A 22,318-nucleotide genomic window follows, 5' to 3' on the forward strand; every position below is an offset into this window, starting at 1 on the left:
ATGCACTCGGACATAAATTAGCCCTCAGCACAAAAGAGGGAACGTGTCTAGAAAACGCCAGGCCCGCTAGAACTTCAGCCTGCATTTTCTCGTTGACCCACACCTGCAACCCAGCTGACCCTTCCACTGATTCTGCTTCTACCACATACGGTAAATACGCGCCATCCTTCTCCTCCCCACCCCCTTGCTGTACACACTCTTCTTCTTCTGCCTGCAAGGGGCTGTCTTCTTTTACCTCTGGAGACTTCCTAGCAGCCGGGGTGATGCTGTCCCCCCTCATGCAGGCCCTCCCCAGCTCTTTGTCCTCATCTCCCACCCTCTCCTTGGTGGCCCTGCTCCAGCGCCTAAGGCCTCTCCTTTCTCTTGAACACCGCGAGCTCCTCCCCACTGGTAGGACTTTGCATTTGGGGCACCCTCCCGGGGGTGTTCTTCCCCAAATCCTCCCGCGTGCCCTTATCCTAGTGTCAGCTCAAATGTCACCTCGGAGAGGACTTCCCCGACCTTCTCCGTCTACATTAGGCCACCCCCCGCCCCAATATTCTCTCCCTGACCCTCGGCATTCCCTTTGGCATCCGCCAGGTTTGATTTTTTTAGAGCGTCTACACCAACTGAAATGATCTTGGGTCTTTTTGTTTGTTTTTATTGATTTGCTTCTAAAATAGGAGCTTCCTGAGAAATACAGCAATGTCTGTCCTGTTCACCGCATCTCTTCCAAGCTGACCCTGACCTATAGAATGACGCAAATACAAATTGTTGAATGAATGAATGAGCAAGTGAGTAGCTTGGGCTGTAGCAAGCTCTAGAGGTTAAGAGTGCACAAAGGTATAATCACACCTTTTCATTATACCTTCTCTTTGCTACTATGTTTTTTCTTTTGTTATTAATATCATCATTAATAATTTGTGTTTAAAAGGTTGCAAAGAGTTTTGTCCTTGGGAACCAGCAGATTGTTCCTCACGTCTTACATCTGGTATCAAGGACCAGTGGGGAGTGTCCCAGGGCTACTCACTGCAGGGAAGAGATCACTACGGTGCTGTTCGGTGGATTTACGATCATAAAGGCACTGACCACGGGAGCCAGATAACCACTCACTGAGCGCCCCCTACGCACTGACCACTCAATGTATAGTCATCCCGGCATTTACTCTTCGTAACAAGCTGCATTTTTCTGACCCATTTTGCAGATCAGCAAACTGATCTCAGGATTAAAATCTGGCTGGCTGTAAAGGAGGGGTGGAGCCCAGTTCTACTGGCCTCAAAGCCCCTGCGTTCCCTGCTGCCCGAGTGCCTGCCTTCTTTTAAGTACTTTTATACACATCAAGAAGGGAGTGGACGAAATAGCTAACACGTGGTCACTACGGAGAAGAGCTGCTGCAGCCTAAACAAGGTGCTGCTGGCTGTCTTTGTTGCCATCTCTCCTATCATGGCCAGCAAGTTATATCTAGCTGCCCAGAGTCAGAAAAGGGGTCTCTCTTACTGGTGATAGGGCTGAATCCTTCAGTAATAACTTCAAGTAAGCCCGCTAAAGACTCGAGGAGGCATGGGAAATCTGAATTTTCCTAAATCTGCATTTAGGAAATAGTTCTACAGAAAAAAAAATGAAGATTAGAAGTCACAGCATTTTCGAAAGACAGGTGCTTTACATACAAGCAACGAGCCCCAAACCACCTTTTTAACCACCCTTAGTGTCCCTTTAAAAATCAGCCCTTGGTCCCTTCCAGCGGCCTTCCTCTCTGGATGGAGAAAAGTTAGCCACCGTTTACACAAATATCCTCCCCTACATTGCAGCCTAGTTTGGGTCACCAACACATAAAAGGCCACGCGGTTTGTGTATCAGTCGTCTGTGGTTGATGAGGGTTTTCAGTGTGATGGAGGGCTGGCTGGCTCTCAGGGAACGTCTCTGGAGGGAACAAGAATGGCTGCCTCCCACCCCACCCCCACCCCTCCACCGCCCTCTCAGCATGGCCAAGCAAGGGGCTGCCTCAAAAACCCAGCCCTCCACTTCGGCTTAATTTGCATTGTCTGCAGTTGGTGGGTCGCTTCTCAGGTGCTCCCCAACCTCCATCTGCCACTGCAGCCGGGCAAATCGGGGTTATCATCTAACAACCAGCACCACGGCTGCCATCCTGTCACCAAAGCTCCCATTCACTAACACCTGTCACACCCTGACCTTTCTCTCCTATGCAACCCTCTCATCACCCCACTTTACCCAAGGAAACCGAGGCTGGTGATACATTAGCAGGAAATAGGAAGTCAGGATGTGAGCCCCGCTGGTCCACCTCCAAAGCCGTGGCCCTCTACACATGTGGTCCCTTCTCGTCTTTGTCCAGGGAATATTTTCTTAGATTGCCCTCTTTGACTCAAATATGCTCAATAGCTCAGTATTTTAAAATCTCTTTTTTTACACACACACACACACACACACACACACACACACACACACACACCTATTTTAAACAGAGTGACTTGAGTGGCTTTACAGAATTCATGCAACTGGAAAGGAAGTAGGGGTGTGTGTGTGTGTGCGCGCATGTGTGTGCGTGTGTGTGCACGTGAAATGTGTTTGTAACTTTCTTTCCTGATTAGACATTGATTTTATATCTATTGCAGAGAATTTGGAAACTACACAGACATTTAAGAAAGAAAGTAAAAATAACCTGACACCATAATTTCCAGAAGGCATTCCTGCTAATATTTTGACATTCTTCCATCTTTTTCCTTAAAGTGTGTGTGCACGCTCACGAGAGCATGGGGGTCATATGGGTGCAGATGTTTTCTTCATAACATTTTATCTCAAAATGTTTCCTTTCAGCATTTCTTGGAAAATGATGTTTTAGTTTTGTTTTAGCTGCTGTTGAATATTCATTCCATGCTGTGACTGGACAGTAAGTTGTCAATTGTCCATTGTTAGATATATGGATGATGTCCATTTGTTTTTATTATTTTAAATGGATGGCACTGCCATAAACATATTTATACAAAATGTTTTGTTCTTATTTCTTGAAAAGAGGTTCTTAGAAGTGACATCTGTGCCTCCTGGTGACTGGGTTGGGGGGTAGGGGGGAGGTCTCATCCTGACAGTCAGCCCCATCTCCTCAGACCTCTTGCTTGATCTCATCGCACTACTTTTGCATTTGTTCATGCCTACTTTTGGAAGCTTTTCTTTCCCTTTGGACTAACTCAATTAAAACTTCATTTGTTGTACTGCTAACCCGCTTTCCAGCTGCCCTGCACACTTAATCTCACAGCCAAAAAGTTCTCCACGCCGTTGCATGCATCTATTTGGACGAATCTTCCTGTCCTCAAGGGTGTCCCACCCAGGGCTGGGTACACACTCGGTGACTAATAAATATGTGGTGTCAAAGTGATGACTTTTCCCCATAGACCTCTCCCTTAAAAAATAGTCTGCATGTTCCAGAAGCCTTTTCAAAGTAGGTGGGAAAACAGTGGGCCGAGAGGGATTCTGCAGCGGCGGTTGCAAGCTGTGGAATCTGGGATGAAGCTGACCCCTGTCTGAGGTCATGGGAACTGGGATGACTTTGGTACCAAGATTGACTGAGGGCCTCCTGCATGCCAGGCACTGGGAGTTTAGAGTCTGTTAGGGGAGGAAAACAAGGGACAGACAATACAAATAAGCACAACAAGTAAGCCTATTATAAAATAGTATTTAGGTGGTAAGTGTTATGGAAGAAGGTACAGCAGAGCAAGGAGGATCAAGACATTTTGGGGTTCAGTTTGCATCATTAATTGGGGGATCAGGGCAGGCTGACTTGAGAAAGTAAATTTTACCCAAAACCTTGAAGAAGATGAACAGGTCAGTCAAGTAAATATCTGAGAGAAGAACCTTCCAGAAGAATGAAACAGCTGGAGCAAAGGCCATAAAGAGGAGTTTGTGGGGGCAGATTAGAGGAATGGCTGGGCTGGGTGGTAGATGTGGAGTGAGTGTGGGGGCGAGCGGTGGGGAGCCCCTCAGAGAGGTGGTGGTGGGTCAGGCCATGGGGCCACTGGAAGGTGTCCAGCCCTTTCTTGGGTGAAACAGGAGTCACTGCAGGGCTGTGCGCCAAGAAGTAACATGGTGGGACTTGCTGTGGTAACAGAAATCCCCTGGCTGCTGTGTCGAGAACAGACTGCATGGGGCAAAGACAGGTGCAGGAAAACAAGATAAGAGGCTACCGCAAAGGCCCAGTGGCAAAGGGCAGTGACTCAGCCCAGGGTGGTGCCTGGGCACGTGGTGGGCAATGGTAGGATTCTGGCTGGATCTACTTTGAGCCCAGAGCGAGCAGGATTTCCTGACAGACTGAACATGGAACCTAAGAGGAAAAGGGGTGTTGAGTGTGATGCCACAGTTTGGGGCCTGACACACGAGATGCTGTTGCTGTTGGCCTGGCCGGAGGAGGCTGTAGGTGCAGCGGGTGGACAGGGAGCTCGGGTTTGGACACAATATATTTTGATGTCTTTACATAGTACAAGTAGAAATGTTAAATAGGCAGAAGGATACATAAGTCTGGGATGGGTGGGCGAGATCTAGACAAGAAACAAAAGTTGGGGAGTCATTCGTGTATTTAAAACAATGAGACTAGGTGAGATCACCAAGGTATGGAGTGTAGACAGAGAAGAGGTGAGTGGCTTGGCCATGGCCCCCAGGGAACCCATGGCAGACACAGTTCTCATCCAGCCTGGTCAACTTCCCTGCCATGTCTGGTTTACATCCACAGCCCCCCAGGGCTCCCACTCAGTGGGCTGCATGTAAGGGGTCCTGCACATGGTAGCTTCCTGGTGGACCTGAGACCCTATCTGAGGGCACACACTTCACAGCGAGGTAAACAGCCCAGCACCACATTATGGCTGATGCCAGCCGGGAGTCTAGGTTTCCTCCTGTCTCAGATAGAAATTAGAGAGGAGAGGACACAGGCTTGTCTGGGATGGCCTTGGGGGAAGTGTAGGGCCTGCCTTTCTCTCTCTGGTTTGACATGCCCTGGGGATTTTTTTCAACCACAGTATTATTTGGAAAATAAGCCAGAGTCTGTCTGTTCTCATTCTTTTTTGCTTATTTTGTTTTTAATTGTGCCTCTGGCCTGCCTGCCTCCCTTTCTTCTCTCCCTGCCTTCCACCACCCTCCTTCTCTCTTTCCTTCCTTCCATCTACCCCCCCTCCTTCTCCCCTGTGCTTATTCCTCCCCTCCCCTCTGCCATAGGGCCTTTCCATCTGATTCTTCTTCTATCCAGAAGCCCCTCCCCATCTCCCTGGATCCTTGCTTCCTTCAGTCTCTGCCCGGATGTCTTCTTCTCAAGGAGGCCCTTCCTGGTCACCCTCTCCAGAAACGTACGCCACCCTACTGCCCACCCCATCTCTGTTTCTTGTGTCCTGACTCTTTCTCCCCCTTGCACTCCTTGCCACCTGGCATCTTTTACTTCTTTGCTTTTGTTCCTCTCCTTCTTCATGTTGCTTGCTGTATAAAACCACACCCATCCATGGCGCTTATCAGGGACCTATTGTTAATGAACGAATAAATCCAAAAGGGCCATGGGAAGTTCAACTGTTCCCTTAAGTTCGATCTTCAGGGCTCCCCTTCACAGTATCTCACAGCTTCACGGCGGGAGGATTTATAGCCCCCTCGGAGCTGGGGGCCTTCCTACAGCAGATGAAGGCACCACATCAGGGTACCCGCCAGTGTATGCCTCCAGGGTACACAGGGGTCCCTGTCGTGTTCGCCCCTCAGCAAGTTCTCCCCGGGGCCAGGTGGGGTACAGAAGAAACGCACACCCGCAGGGCACGGCCCCCGTCTCTGCAATCTTGGGGGCCTGTGCCTCAAGGAGCTATGTCTGCTCGTTCTGCAGGATTAAGTAATCCAAAGTGTGCCCCTGGCGAGGCAGAAATGCCGCAGTAGGGAGGCGGGGCTGTGGAGCCTGAATCAGATTTCTACTTCGTGGGAACCGTGGAGTCCTGGCTCCACTGTTGACCAGTTACGCTGTCCTGATCATGCCACTATTTCCCCTCTCCCCCAACACACAAAGGCACAAGGCAGGCCCCCAGGGCTCGCTCACCCCCACCCCACCTTCAGAAGCAGCCACTCTATGATCTGTTCACAGAAGTGGGAGCTGAAGCTCAGTGAGGCTCAGGGGACCGTCCAGGGTCCCCCAGATGGTAGAGGGGGAGGCAGGTGGCAACCCAGGTGGGTCTCAAGCCCCTGTACTTTTCACCCTTCCAGGCCACTTTTCGGGGCCCATTGCCTTATCTGTAGGAAAGGCCAAGGCTGTGGGGAGAAAATGCAATAACATCTATCTGGCAGTAGCAGTATTTAAACCACGTTGGTTGAAATTGAATTAACGCTCATCTCTTGAGGTTTCCAGGTACCAGGACTGACTGGTCCTTCTGCTTTCCTGTGTGTGGAGGTTGGTTTGTGTGTTTTGAATGCGTTCGTTGATGAACAAGGCGTTTCTAGTCTGTTAAACTAATAATCTTAATATTTTATTTTAATTGTAAGGCACCTATTCCCTTTTGTTCCTTTAACAAATCCAATTAAAACAGAGTACGTTCAGAATTACAAAATAGATGCTATTAAACCAATAAGAAATCAGAATCTTTTGTTATTGGGCCATGTGACCCCCTGGGAACTTTTGCTCCAAATAAAAGTTGAATTCTTATTATCCACCAGGGGAAGGAGGCAGTTTGACAGATAACGGCTTCCCAGGAAGCACATGTGCACAGCCGCACTGGGGCTCAGGATGGAGAAGTAAATAATATTAGGGGCAGACAGAGCTACACATGCATAATAGCCCAGGAAGATACTTAGAGCTGCGCTGATCAGATTAACCAGATAACTGCCACGTGGAGTGAACCTGACACTCTGCGGCAGCTCTATTATCACGGAAAGAACGTTCACCCAGAAACCGTGGAATAAGGTGAGCTGTGTGAGCTTGGATAAACTACTTCATGCCTCACTCCACCCCACGGCATCCTTATCTTGGGGTAGGAGGAATATTCTCACTTCACAGGAGAGTAGTGAGGACTGAATGAAATGGCAAAGGGATGTGGCTTTGCGAAGCAGAGGGCATGATGTGCTCTAAGGGCTGAGCATGTCTGTGTCGGATGGCGAGGGGGTGGGGAGCATCATGTGATTGACACATGGGGATGGCCTGTTGTCTGGGAAGATCGGACGTGCGTCTTACAGGGGTTAGATTTTACAGCGAGCCCACACAGTGAAAATCAAACTTCTGGTGGTCTGCATACAGCCTCGCAGGACCCCTACACAGCCAGCAGGCCCCCACGGCAGAAGAGGGCCCCGAGTCTCTGGTGAGCACCTGGGAATGCAGTGGGCTGACATTTCCCGGCCACGCTGGATGAAAAATCTGTATCTTTACTTTCTTGACACATTCATTGTGGCCAGAAGCTCACACTATGGGGGTCCTGGGGGAGTAGTGTGGCTGAGGGACAACAGATTCCAAAGCCAACAGCACACTTTTTGGGGGACATGAGGGACAAGCAGCTTTAATTTCTGTTCCAGGTGTATTTCACCCTGGAAATGCTAGGATTCCAGAACGCCTTCTTCTCCTTGGAGTCAGGGGGCTGGCAATGTGCCCCCCAGGATAAGCGTTGCCTACTGCTAGAGCAAAGGCAACAGTAGAAAGAGAAAAGAAAGGCAGCATAGTAGAGCACAAAGATCCTAAGCTTTGGTATCGGACATACCTAGGTTTGCTTTGGCTGTGCTGTGTTGTCTGTGTTACCTTGGGAAAGTCATTTGACTTCTCTGAGCCTCAATTCTCTTATTCTAAAGATAAGAATGACACTTTGCATGGTTGCTGTGGAGACAGAGGAAGGGCCCCACCGCAGGTCTGCAATCGTTACTTTGGTACATGTCACCTGAGTGAATGATATTGAGTGGATCTTCTGATGTCGTCAGGGAACTCCCCCAGTCATGGGGTCCCTGTAAGACCCCACTCCTGCTGTCTGCATCTCTCTGCATCAACTGTGCCGCATGTGCAGTGGAGCTGCTGCTCTGAGCTCCACAGACATCTTTCTGCCTCCAGGTTGTCCCCTATCCCTAGCGATCTGTCTCTCTGCCCACAGGAAAGAGGGACTCAACCTAACACAGCTGGGGGCAGGGATGGAAAACACAAAAGCACTTCATGTTTACACCCCCATGAGCCTATACTCTGGAAACCAGCTAACACGGTAAAGCAGTAGGCGAGCGCACAGTTCCTGGCCAGGAGGGGGCACTAGACAAATGGTAATTCTTTCCCCCAGGGCAGCCTCGGCCCCAGTCAAAAGTTAGTGCCCATTTTAGAGCCCTGGCCAGCTGTTCCAGACAGATGCACTCCACGGGCGGCCCCACAGTGACCACCCACATCTCCACCTGCCACCTGGCTGCTTATGAGAAGGTACAGCACGTTTGGGGAAGGGGTGGAGGGCTCAGGCAATGATTTGAAGCCGCGTGAGTAGTCACAACGGAGGTGAGGCTGGCCTCTTACGTGTCCAGTGAATGGGTCTTATCAAAGTCAGGAGAGAGTAAGCGCAGTGCCATTGGAATGAGTGATTCTATTGAAGGAAGTTTACATTATTTTCCCTTAAGAGATGGCCCTCAAGCAAAAGATATTTCTCACCCATACAGCATGAAAAGTTAGCTCCAAACACTGGCTGGGAAACAGCAGTGACTTTTGGGGTTTCAGTTGTACAGTGTGTCTACCCTGTGTCTCAATGCATTAGTCAAAAGAGTGAAATAATTATTGTGAGATCACATTAGCAAGATGTTAAAAGATATCAGATATATACAAAGTCAGTCTTAATTAGAAATGTAAAGACACATGAGTGTGAGGCACAGGATAAATTCTATTATCATAGTGGTGATAACAATCTTAAAACTAAAAAATTGCCTGCAAATATTTTGATGGCACTAAAATATAGGTTGCCATTATGTTTTTAATTTAGATATCCATGGGGTGTCCCACCATGCTGTTTGATTCACAATGACTAGATAGAAAAATTAATTAGAAATTAGAATCAACCAACCGGTCCAGTTTTTCCAAAGTATAAAAACCAATTGTTCAAGACGAAAAGACCCAGCACATTTAAGAGCTTCTTGTCTTAGGGCTTCTCAGCTATTCGGATAATATGAAATCTCTTATTTGTCTATCCATTTGTTCATCTTTCTGTCCATCCATCCATCTATCCATCTATCCATTTCTCAATTTATGTCTCCTTCTCCATTTTCCAGCTTCCCTTGTGAGGGTTGTTGGTCCCACTCTGACGTTTTAGGATTCTGTGAATTGATAATATCAGACCATCTAACCAGTTTTTGTTGAATCAAAAGATCATGAGTTTTACACATTTTTGCCCATACTTGTTCTCCTACTCGATGGGCAGAACTGGGCAGGATGCTGACCATTCTGAGTTGAATGAGAGAAGGGTTATTCCTGGTCTTTGGGGGCTTCTGCACTGGTCTGCTTCCAGTGGCACTCAGCAGCTAAGGGGGTCCTGATGGACCCTAAGCAAATACAACACACCCTGTTCTCCATAACCAAGAGCAAGGTCCCCAGCCAGGTAAGCTGATCATGCTTCATCTGGCCTGTGGCTGACTGGGGACCCAGATGTGCTGGGGAGGAGGTGGGGTGCATCATCTTAGCCCCTGCTTTGCCTTGCAGGTAATTCATGAGCAGGCTCAGAACCAATGGGCCTGTTGGAGAGAAGCTCTTTAATGGAGAAGTCCTCTGTGGGCAGCTCCATGCTGCTGCCTTCCCATGATTCATCAGCACTGGAGGGCTTCTTCTTCTTTTTTTTTTTTTTAAGTATTTTATTTATTTATTTGACAGAGATAGAGACAGCCAGCGAGAGAGGGAACACAAGCAGGGGGAGTGGGAGAGGAAGAAGCAGGCTCATAGCAGAGGAGCCTGATGTGGGGCTCGATCCCATAACGCCGGGATCACGCCCTGAGCCGAAGGCAGGCGCTTAACCGCTGTGCCACCCAGGCGCCCCTGGAGGGCTTCTTATAAGGGTGTGGATAGGTTCTGGGGAGCAGGCTCAGCAGGGCTCACCTAGGTGGGTCTTCAGTCTATGGGAAGCATCCTTCTCATCCAGGGCCCGTCTAGCCCATGCTTATTGTGTTTGAGCTGAACTTTATCTTGAATATAAGAAATACAAAAGACAGCCCAAAGTTTGGGGAGCTCAGGAGAATCAGTAACAATCTAGGTTTTAGATCTTTGAGCTTGGGGACTGGCCTTTTTTATTGCTCACCTGTGTAGCACCTACTAGGCTCTCAATATACTTACTCGGTGAGTGAACAAATGAATGAATGCAGGAATAAGCACATCGATTTGGCTTAAACTAGTCCCAAAGGACTAATACAAGGATCATGAACAAAGGAAATTTTACTATTTGTTCAGACCCATGGGATAGAATTGCCAAATAAAATACAGAACTATGCAATGTTCGGGGCACACGTAAACTAAAAATAATCTGTTGTTTATCTGAAGCTCAAATTTAGCTGGGAATGGGTAATTTTATTTGCTAAATCTGGCAACCTTACCATGCAGAAAAGTCATTGATAAACATTAAGATCAGAGCACAGGATCCCTTGCTCTTGGGCCATCTTTCTTTAAATTAAGATTTCAACTCAAGTGCAGCTGGACAGTTTCTCTGACATACCACTTTGTGCATACTGTTCCCTGTGCTGATATGCACATATGCCAGAGCAATGCCATATGGTACATATCTGGATGCCCTTTACTGGGCAGGACAGGGCTAAGTGGGGGCATAAAAAGTCACAGACTTCTAAACCAGGCCAAGCAAGCAGCCACAGTGAGAAGGACAGAAACAGAAGTGGAGTCCCACATATTTTTAAGATTTTAAAAAAATTGTAAATTTACGTATGGTAAAATTTCCTCTCTTTTTTAGTGCACAGTTCCCTGGGCTTTTACATATGTGCAGTTTCACATAAGCACCACAGTGAGGATATAGGCAGTTCCAGCATCCCAGAAAGCTCCCTCCTGCTGCTCCCTTGTAGTCAAACCTTCCCCGCCCCTCATCCCTGGCAACCACTCATCTGTTTTCTGTACTATCATTGTGGCTTTTTTAGAATGCTATATCCATGGAACCACTCATCATATAGGCTTCTAAGATTGGTTTCTTCTATTCAGCAAAATGCTTTTGAGATTCATCCAAGTGTTGTATGTATCAATGGATTTGTCCTCTTCCTGTTTAACAGTGTTCCATGATAAGGATATGCCACCATTTCTTCATCCATCCACCCACCAAAAGGTCTTTGGGTTGTTTTCTTCTGGTTTTGGCAATTATGAATAGAGCAGCTAAAACACACACGAGTAAGTTTTTGTGTGAACCTAAAGTTTTGTTTTTCTAGGGTAATTACCTAGTTGGGGGAAATGCTGGGTCATATGGTAAGTATACAGTTCATTTTATAAGAAACTGCCAAACCGTTTTACAGACTAACATTCTGAATTCCCATGAGTGTGGTGGTTGCTCTGTATCCTCATCAAACCTTTGTACTGTATAGATTTTTATTTTTTTTTGTTTTTTTATTTTAGACATTCTAATAACTGTGTAGTGGTCTCTGCTTGTGATTTTAATTGGCATTTTCCTCGTGACTAATGATGCTGAGCAACTTGTGGGCTTATTTGCCAACCATGTAACTTCTATGGTGAAAAGTCTTGTCAAATCTCTTGGGCATTTTATTCTTATTGTATTGTTTGTCTTCTTACTGTTGACCTTGAGCTCTTTATAGATTCTAGATAATAGTCCTTTGTAAGACATGTGATTTGTAAATGTTTTCTTCCATTCTGTAGCTTGTCCTTCGATTCTTGATTTTTTTAACAGAGCGGAAATTTTAAGTTTTGTGGAAGTCCAATTTGTCAATATTTTCTTTTATTTTTTTATGGGTTGTACTTTTGCCTAACTCAAGCTTATGAAGATTTTCTTGTATGTTTTCTTTTAGATGTTTCATGGTTTTACACTTTACATTCATATCTGTGATTCATTTTGAGTTAATCTGAGTTAACTTCAATAGTTTGAGATTATTATTTTTTTGTATGTGGGTAACCAATTGTTCCAGCACTATTTGTTGGAAAGTTCATTGTTTCTCCATTGAATTTCCTTTGAACTTTTGTCAAAAGTCATTTGACCATTTGGCTATATTTGGGTGGCTCTATTTCTGGACTGTTTTCTATTCCAATGGTCTGTGTATGTGTCCCTTCACCAAAACTACATGTTGTAATTACACAGTAAATTTTAACACTGGAAGCATGAACCCCTTAACTTCATGTTTTCTTTTTCAGAATTTTTTGGATTTCTAGTTCCTCTTCCTTTCAATATAAATTTTAAAATTTGTTCATTCATGTATACAAATAATCCTACTGGAATTTGCATTGATCTTTAGACCAATTTAATTGGTTAATAGACTTAATGTTAATAGACTTAACGATATTGAGTCTTTCAACTCATGAACATGCTATGTTTCTCAATTTATTCAGATCTTCTTTGCTTTATTGTGTTACTGTTTTGTAATTTTATCATAGAAATCCTGTACATTTTTATTACTTATGTGAAATACACAAAAGTTTTATTTTTTGAAGTGCTATTATTTTTCAAATTTCATATTCCCGTTGTTTATTGCTGGGATAGACAAGATTTTTGTGTGTTAACCGAGGTGTTAATCTTATGTCCTGCAACCTTGCTAAACTCATTAATTACTTCCAAGAGTGTTTTTTAAATTTTGTGGAACTCTCTAGGTGGACAAGCAGATGATCTGTAAGGAGAGTTTTATTTCGTTCTTTCCTATCTGTATGCTTTTATTTTTCTTGTGTTACTGCACTGGCTAGAACTTCTGATATGATGTTGAATAGCATACTGAGAGTTCACCTTCTTGCTTTGTTGCCCAACTTAGGGGGAAAGCATTTAGTCTGTCACCAAGTATGATACAAAATATAGGGTTTGTGTGTGTGTGTGTGTGTGTGTGTGTGTGTGAGTGTGTGTGTGTGTGAGTGTGTGTGTGTGTGTATGTGTGTGTGTGTGAGTGTGGGTGTGTATAAGCATTTTATCAGGTTAAGGAAGAGCCTCAGGTTAAGGAAGAGCCTAAACTCTTCCTTAACTCTTTATTACTGGTTTGCTGTCATAAATGGATGTTAACTTTTGTCACAGATTTTTTTTTTAGCATCAGTTGAAATGATCATGTATTTTTTTCTTTTTAGTCTCTTAATATGTTGCATTACATTTATTTCTGAGTATTGAGTCAAACTTGCCTTCCCATTTGGTTGTCATGTATTTTTCTTTTAACATATTGCTAGATTCAATTTGCTAATATTTTATGGAGGATTTTTGTGTCTATGTTCATGAGGAATATTGGTCCATAGTTTTCTTTCTTTATATTGTCTCTGTGTAATTTTAGCATTAGGGGAATGTTGGCCTTAGAAAATAAGTTAGGCATTGCTTCCTTTTATATTTTTTTTCATATTTGATAGCAGCTTTTTTTATTGGTTACAAAACCTAAGCCCATATACAAAATTAGGAACCCATTTAGATGCCTCTTTTGAAAGAACGTTTTAGTCTTTTTTAACTGAGTTTTAAAAAAATAAAAACAATGCAATTTTTCAGAAAAGATCATATAAAATTGGTGTTGTCTTTAAATGTTTGGTAGAATTTGTCAATAAAATTATTTGGGTCTGGAGATTATGGGAGGGAAGGTTTCCAAGTATGAATTCAGTCTCTTTAATAAATATTGGTCTTCATAGTTTCTCTGTTTCTTCATCGGTGAGATTTTTATAGTTTGTGGTTGATAACATCCAATTTTTTTTCTAAGGTTGTTCATATTATTCCCTTATTATTCCTTTTATGTCTGTGGGGTTTTAGTCATTTCCTCTCTTTAATTACTGATATTCATAATATGTGTCTTCTCTCTCTTTTTGCATTGTCAGTCTGGCTAAAGATTTGTCAATTTTACTAATCTCTTCAAAAAAACAGCTTTTAGTTTCATTGATTTTCTCTGTTGTCTTTCTCCTTTCAATTTTATTAATTTCTTCTCTTTCTTTATTATTTACCCTACATGCATGCTTTAGGTTTTTTTGCTATTCTTTGCTAGGTTTTTTTTTTAAAGATTTTATTTATTTATTTGACAGAGAGAGACAGCCAGCGAGAGAGGGAACACAAGCAGGGGGAGTGGGAGATGAAGAAGCAGGCTCATAGCGGAGGAGCCTGATGTGGGGCTCGATCCCAGGACTCTGGGATCACGCCCTGAGCCCAAGGCAGATGCTTAACCACTGCGCTACCCAGGCGCCCCTATTCTTTGCTAGTTTTTTAAGATGGAAGTTTATATTATTGGTTTGAGACCTTTCTTACTTTTTAAAATGTTGCTAGTATGAACATTTAAAGCTATAAATTTCCCTCTAATCACTGCTTTAGTTGCGTACCGCAAGTTTAGATATGTTCTATTTTCATTTTCTTCAGTTCAGGACATTTCCTAATTTACCTTGAGATTTCTTTGACTCAATGAATAATTATAAATATGTGATTGTTAAGTATTTGGAGATTTTTCAGTTGTCATTCTGATATTGATTTCTGATTTAATTCCATTATTTTCAGAGAACATTCTTTACATTATTTTGATTTATTTATAATTGTTAAGGTTTGTTTCATAACCAAGAATATAGTCCATATTTGTGAATGTTCCATCTGCACTTGGAAAGAATGTGTATACTGTTGCTAGGTAGAATGTTTTATGTGTCAATTAGATCCAGTTGATTAATGGTAATGTTCACTTCTTCTATATTAGCGGCTCTGATCTGGAGGCGATTTTGCCCCCCATTGGGGAGTTGGCAATGTTTGGAGACATTATTGGTTGTTACAACTAGTGGAGAGCTACTTGCACTTAGTGCATAGACTCTTCTGGCCTTCTGCTGCTAAATATCCCACATTGCATGGAACAAGTCTTTTCCGCATCACTGCCCCACCCTTGTTACCCACAAAGAAAATAAAGAATTATCTGGCCCCAAATGTCAATAGAGCCAAGGTTGAAAAGCCCTGTCCTTTGTGATTTTCTGTTTAGTTGTTTTTTTGGTTGAGAGACAAGTATTGATGTCTCCACCTCTAATTATAGATTTGTCCATTTCCTTTTTTCAATTTTATCAGTTTTTATTCTTTTACATCAAAGCTGTGGTCTTAAGTACATATACATTTAGTATTTTTATACCTTCATGGTGAAGTGTCTCTTTTATGTAGTATTCTTCTTAATCTCAGGTAAATTTTCATGCTCTGAAATATATGTTGTCTGATGCTAATAATGTCACTTGTTTCCCTTCAGTGTTTGCATAGTATATCTTTTTTCATTCTTTTAGTTCAACTTACTTTCGTTTATATAAAGTGGATTTCTTATAGATAGCATATAACTGGGTCTTGCTCTTTTATTATCCATTCTGATAATTATACTTTGGATTGTTGTGTTTAGATCATTTTCATTTAATGGAAGTATTGACATGTTTGGATTTAGGTTACCATTTTAATAGTTGCTTTTCTTTTTTTCCATTTTGCCTTTTCTGCTTCCTGTTAGGTTATTTGACTTCTTATTTTTTTAGTTTCATTTTAATGTATATATTTCATTTATTCCTCTGTCTGTCCGTTGTTTTAGTGATCACTCTGGAGATTAAAATATATATACTTAACTTTCCACAGCCTACTTAGAATTAATATTTTACCAAAGCAGTGTAAAAATCTTACCTACCATTTAGGTCCCAATAACTCCCCCCATTATGTTGTAATTGTCATATGTATTTCATCTACATACATTGAAAACCCCACCTGACAGTGTTACAATTTTTGCTTTTAACTGTCACACATTTTTTAAAAGATCTTAAGAGGAGAAGAGAGGTCTATTATGTTTATCAGATGTTTACCATTTCCATAACTCTTCCTCTATTCCCAAGTCCAAGTTTCTTTCTAACATCATTTCCCTTTCGTCTGAACTTCCCTTAGCATTTCTTGTACAGCAGCTCAGCTAGTAGAAGATCCTTTTATTTTTCATTCATCTGAGGATGTCTTCATTTTGCCTTCATTCATCCAGAACACCTTCATTCCCTGTCTGCCTGACTGTTCCTTACTTTCAGCACTTGAAAACAGTATTTTTCCAGTGCTTCTGGCCCCCATGGTTTGCAGTGAGGAACCTACATCTATTTGCATTGCTGGACCCTACAGATAATATGCGTTCTCTGGCAGGTTGTGAAGGTGAATTTTTTTGTTTTTAATTTTAAGTAGTTTGATTATATGTCCGAGTGTGGATTTTTTTTAAGCTTATTTGTCCTCTTTGGAGTTCATGGAGCTTATTTCATAAAACTGTCATTTTTATATCTTTCACCAACAGTTAAAAGTTTTTACCCATTTTTCCTTCAAATATTGTTCTGCACCACAACTTTTTCCTCTCCTTCTTCTAGGATATACCTATATATGGATATTGACATATATGTATTTTAGGAGGCAATCACAGGCTACAAGTTCTGGCACACCTTCTGTAGATTCTGTGGACTATGGTTATAGTGTCCATTCAGTTGTCAAAGAATTTGCAGTGCTATTCAAATCAGTACCTCTCCCTGTGCAGTGGTCTACCTCTCAGCTGAATGTTCAAAGTTTTGGGGTTCACAGTTTGGGATTAGGTACTAAAGATCCTGTTCAGGGCTCTATGCATGCATAGCCATCTCAATGTGTGTCCAGGGTTCATATACAGCCTAATTAAACCCCTTCCTCTTTACAATCACCCTTTGTGGCTCTAGGAGTGGCCTCTGTCCTTGGTCTTCCGGATAGAAATCTAGGGATTTTTATTTTCTTAATCTGCTGTATACTTCCTGCCACTATTTCTACCTCTGGGGCCAAATGGCAGTAGGGTAGAGAGAAAAGAGCAACCTCCATGTCCTTGGGACTGAAGTTTGGTCAGAGACAATGGCCCTCCTCCCTCAGAGTTCTAGCTGCCTGCCTGGCTGACTCTAGTGATACGGGATTGCCTGGGGCTGAGGCAGCAGAGGATGGAAAAAATAAACAGGGAAAAAACCAGGAGATCTCCCTCATTCTCTATAATCCCAAAAGACCCCCTTTCTTGGTTTTGGCCATAGAAAGGGGATTTTCTTTCCATCACCACTGCTGCAAAGTTGGTCTTATTTTGAGTTACTTTTCCAATCTGTCTGATACTATTTATCATCTTATCCTCAGATATCTTTTTACCTTATTGTTCATCTTATCCTCAGCTTCTCCAGAAGTTCTGTCTGGGGCCTTTAGTTGCGTTCAATAGGTGAGACAAGGGAGGATGCACTTCCTCCATCTTAACTGTGGCTAGAACCCCGGCCTTTGTTTTTAAGCTGCTGTATCCTTTTTCGTTCCTCAACACCGCATGACATAAAAGTTTCAGGAGCGGCAAACACAGTACTGTCCTGGGTAACTAGCCAATTATGCCTGAACATGGCTCGTTCATTGTTTCTAAAGTTACGAGCAGCTTATAGGGCCTGCTTGAAAGAACATCAGTGCTGCTGAGCGCTGAGAATGCTTTCATTGGTTTACCATGGAGATCTCCATCCCAGGATGACTTATGCAGGGTAGGACCCTCTGACCTTAGCTAGGAATGGCAATAGCAGGATTGATAGTAAGCACGTGGAAGGTAAGTTTTACCCAGTTCCTTTTGACACTGAGGATTACTGTATGAGGAAAAAGTGTGATGATAGATTCACATACCCCGATGGCTGGTGCTTCTTGCGTTTTGTAAACCTGGTTCCTGATAAAGGGCCTGAATGATGAACTATATAAACTGCAGGGCATCTCTCCCACTCATCCCTGTGGGGAAATGGAGCTAATGCAAGCACTGTTTCCTGACAGCATGCTTTTGTCCAGAGTGGAACCTTGGTCCAAAATAGGAAATCAGCCAGCAAGAGGCACTAAGTTTTAGAATAGGACAGGACAGTTTGCATCCTCTTCCTAACTAAAGACCATCCTCACTCCCAAGCCTCAGTCTTCTTCTCTTCACAATGGAGATAATCCTATGGATCCTACTGGATTGTTGAAGGTTGCAAGGAATATGTGCAAAGTTCCTGATAATAATATTTAATAGTTAACATTAATCAATCTTTTACTATGTGCCAGGCACTGTTGTAAGCATTTTATAGCTTAGATAATTTACACTCCCCAAGAGCCCTACAAGGGAGCTGTTTTCATAAATGAGAAAACCATGGCACTAAAAATTTAAGAAAATTCTTTAATGCAGATCTAGACTTCTAAGCCAAGTATTCTGAGGCCAGAATCTACCCATGACTCTGTCTATTCTATACTTCTCCATATGGCAGCAGCATAGGTGTTTACACTGGGATTACAGCATGAAGGATGTAAGGGAGGAAGCATAGGGGGTAGGAAGTAGAAAAGACAGCATTCTCTTACTGCCAGGCTCAACCCTCGCTCCTTCGCACTCCTCAGCGAGGTGTAGGCACACACACCCACTTCGGGCTGAGTGAAAGACACTTTCGTGTTGTTCCTTTGCACCGCAATGACAGTAGCTCAGGCCTGATTGGTGCCTCTGGGTCCAGAAGGAAGGTGAGGAGAGATGTAATACATAAGGCATTCTTAACTCCCACCTATTCCCTCATATCCAGGCTATGCTGCTTCTGAGAACTCAGTAGTTCCACCCCTAGGGACTCATGGGATAGCCATAGGGAAACACTAGATTTTTGTGAGGGTCTGGGATGTGGCAGATAGACGAGAACACACGTACACACACACACACACACACACACACACACACACACACACACACATGAACCCCTTGGTGGTGGGGGCATACGTTTGAGTCCAGGACAATGGAGAGATTCATATGTCAGGGAATGGTACAGCCAGAGGGGCAGTGAGCATCCTTCAGGCTGACCCTTCAACGCCAAAGGGGACACTGAATTTGCTGAAGATCTTTGGCTAGGTGACTTCTGCTGATGCCCTAATTTCTGTTCACCCTCCTCTTTCTCTCCTTTGATGACTAGTGAGTGAAGCATTACAATCTGGGGGGAGTCTAGTGCCCTCATGTCATCTCCTAACTAGACATCTGTTCTCTTCTTGTCACAGTATATCTAGCAGTTTCTTGTGACTTTTCCCTCAAACCGATCACCAACCAATCAGAACAACACGCTTCAAACACACACCCTTACTAAAAGAACATGGCCAAGGGCGGGAAAGGCCCCAAGGGCAAGAAGATCACCCTCAATGTGGCCAAGAATTGTATCAAAATCACATTTGATGGGAGAAAACGCCTTGACTTGAGCAAGATGGGAATTACCAACTTCCCCAAGTGTATCCTGAGACTGACTGATGTGGATGAGCTCGACCTTAGCCGGAATCTGATCAGAAAAATCCCAGAATCAATCTCCAAGTTCCAGAACCTGCGGTGGCTGGACCTGCACAGCAACTACATCGACAAGCTTCCTGAGTCCATCGGCCAGATGACCACTCTGCTGTACCTCAACGTCAGCAACAACAGGCTGACCACCAACGGGCTGCCTGTGGAGCTCAATCAGCTCAAAAACATCCGCACTGTGAACCTAGGCTTGAACCATCTGGACAGTGTGCCCACCACGCTGGGTGCTCTGAAGGAGCTCCATGAGGTCGGGCTACATGACAACCTGCTGACCAGCATTCCCAAGAGCATCTCTAAGCTCCCCAAGCTCAAAAAGCTCAACACAAAGCGAAACCCCTTTCCCAAGGCAGAGGAGTCAGATACATTCATAGATACCATCAAGAGGCTGGACAACTTATATCTGGTAGAAGAGAAAGATCTGTGTTCGAATTGCCTCAGAAAATGCCAACAAGCCCGGGACAAGCTGAACAAAATCAAGACTATGGCCACAACGGCACCAAGAAAGGCCATCTTTTCCAATCTGGTCTCACCCAACTCCATGGCCAAGGATTCCCAGGAAGATTGGAGGTGACCTGGGACCCTGAGGCAGGAAGGGAAAAGGGAGGGAGGGGAGAAGGCAGGAGGCTGCATCTCCAGGGAATTGTGGGATCCCTCCATTCCTGCAACAGCTCCTCCAGCCAAGCCCATAAAATACCTTTCCCTTCCTCCCTGGCTTGTGATTTTGTTGACCGAAGGGCTTTTAGTTCTTTACCTCTTCTCTCTTCTCTGCACGCAAACATCCACACGTACAGGCACAATGAATCAGAAGAGGGTCATCCATCCGCATTCTTCCCAGAATTTTCCTGCCTACAACCCGTGGCCAGGGCAGCCAATACTGCCAGCACGCTCTTAGTCACATTGTCATGCACTTCAGGACTGACTGCCAGTTCCCAAATGTGGAGTTCATTCTGTGGGAATGCTTTGGTTCAGAGCTTTGGAGGTCAAGAATCTCAGAGCATGGATTGGTAGGAGGGCGGAGGGACATTCAGTCTTGGGAAGGTGACAAAACTGAGCTATAGAGATGGGCAGATATTATCATTAAGTGTTGGCAGGTAATATCTTGGGCTGGAACCAGTACTATCTTTTTTTTTCTCTTGTCTGCACATACACAATTTGTTCTAGGAGCTTTCTAGACTGAATCTGCAAGCTCTTGACTGGCTGTGAACGAATGAGATTGCATTCCCATCTTATTATGTCCAAGTCTTTTCCAGACTCTGGTGGGAGTAAGGAAAGAATGGGTGCAGGTATGGGTTGGTGCAGTCAATAAATAAATACCTTACCAGGCACTGTGCTAGATGCAGGGGCTGTGTCTAGGGGTGGGGGGAGGGAAGCTTGCCTTGTCCTGTGCAGACCAGTTGAAAGAAGACAGAACAGAATGTTATTGTCTGAGAAAGTTAGGAGATCAGGGCCAAGTGGTATGCAGGGCTGGCCTGCAATAGAGAAAAGTCAAAGATTCTAGAGCTGGACAGTTCTAGGTCCAGGATAGCTCTGCTTCTTTCTTTTCATGTCCCTGGACGTCTTGCTTAGCTTTGGTTCCCTCATCTGTAAAGTGGGAGAACACCAGCCCCAGCTGCAAGGGCTGTCGTGCGTCTAAAGCAGAGAGCACACAGAGTACTCAGGAGAAGTCAGTTCTCTGCACAAACCAAAGCTTGGTGCATCTCAGCACTGAAATACTGCTTTGGACGGTGTCCCTAGTCATACTAGATCTTTGGCAGAACTGACAGTGGTGGAGTCAATTCTCACAGTGGCCGAGAACCTTCCCTGTACTGTTCACTCACACTCACTCATACCTTTGTACTGCCTGAAAGGAAAGGATCAAGGAAGATATATTTAGGAAAACTTTTTTTTTTTTTCCTAATCAAGACTTTCCTATGTTGGTGGCGGGTTTTGCAGTGGTCAGTGGAAAACCAGGGGCATCTGTTAACCCAGTGGGACTAGCTTGTTTCTTTTTCACATGAAAAAGCAAAGCAGACAGCATACTTCATTTCTTCCCTCCTCACTGCTTACTTTCCTTTGTAATGCTTAGCTGTGACAACGCTTTCTCCAAAATCTCTGAAAATACGATTCAAAATTCCCTTTTCAGCTTTTCCCTTTATTAAATGTTTTCTGTTATAAAAATAACAAAACCACAACATAGTTTTAAATATAACTTCTTAAAGTATCCACATCTCTGCAGCGTGAGCCAGCTATAATACTGACAGATTTCCTTACGAGTTATGTTTCTGTATATATTCTTATATGCAGTTAAAATTACGGCATTTACCTCATTTTTATCCTGCTTTGAAATCCATGTTGTTACATGGTCTTAATAACCGTAATTTAAAACATCTGCAAGCCAGTTGAACAAACACACATAAGTTACTATTGGGCATTCAAGTTGTTTCCAGTTTTTCACTAATTGAAGCCATTTTGTGATGAAAGCCTGTATGATGAAAACTTTAAAAACTATTTTACATTGTTTTCTTGGCGCAGCTTCATTATTGCAAATATGTTAAACAGTGTGTTTTTTTAAAAATAATTTTTGATACATGCTATCACACAGTTTACAACAAGATTACACATTTACGTATCTACCAGTAACATATTAGAGAATGTTTCACCGCATCCTGGTAAGCTTTGAGAGTATCATCCTTTACGTTCTCCCTTTCGTTGAATGTCTGAAGTGATTTACTAGAAGCCCTTCCCAAGACTAACGGAGCAGTCGCGTCTATGACGTGTGTGATGAGATGTCATGCCGAAGGCTCAAGAGCCACCACTAGCACGTGGGGGGCCTTGCACATGTCCCTAAGGTAGCCACTCTGCTGTTTTAGCTACTTCATGTCTCACCCAAGAAGTCCAGAACCCGTGCAGGGCATATGATCCAAACAGAGAGTGGTGGCCAGTTATTTGGAACTATCCATTTTCATTTCTAACCCCT

The 22,318-nt window shown here is 43.8% G+C and overlaps 2 protein-coding genes across 5 annotated transcripts in view; one reads left to right on the plus strand and one right to left on the minus strand.

Moving 5' to 3' along the window:
* The window catches only part of WDFY4 (WDFY family member 4), a 280,866-nt gene that overhangs the window by 46,864 nt on the left and 211,684 nt on the right, over positions 1-22,318 (minus strand). The window lies entirely within an intron of this gene.
* LRRC18 (leucine rich repeat containing 18) lies at positions 19,085-20,163 on the plus strand. The gene has a single exon (XM_045809971.2). It carries the CDS (start codon positions 19,166-19,168, stop codon positions 19,931-19,933), a length of 768 nt encoding a protein of 255 aa, XP_045665927.1. The 5' UTR covers positions 19,085-19,165; the 3' UTR covers positions 19,934-20,163.

The sequence above is a fragment of the Ursus americanus genome, chromosome 6 (assembly GCF_024610735.1).
Source record: "Ursus americanus isolate L20-20 chromosome 6, mUrsAme1.1.p, whole genome shotgun sequence".
Classification (NCBI taxonomy): Eukaryota; Metazoa; Chordata; class Mammalia; order Carnivora; family Ursidae; genus Ursus; species Ursus americanus.

Coding starts and splice junctions, on each gene's coding strand:
- LRRC18 (XM_045809971.2), top strand. CDS start 19,166: ATGGCCAAGGGCGGGAAAGGCCCCAAGGGCAAGAAGATCACCCTCAAT.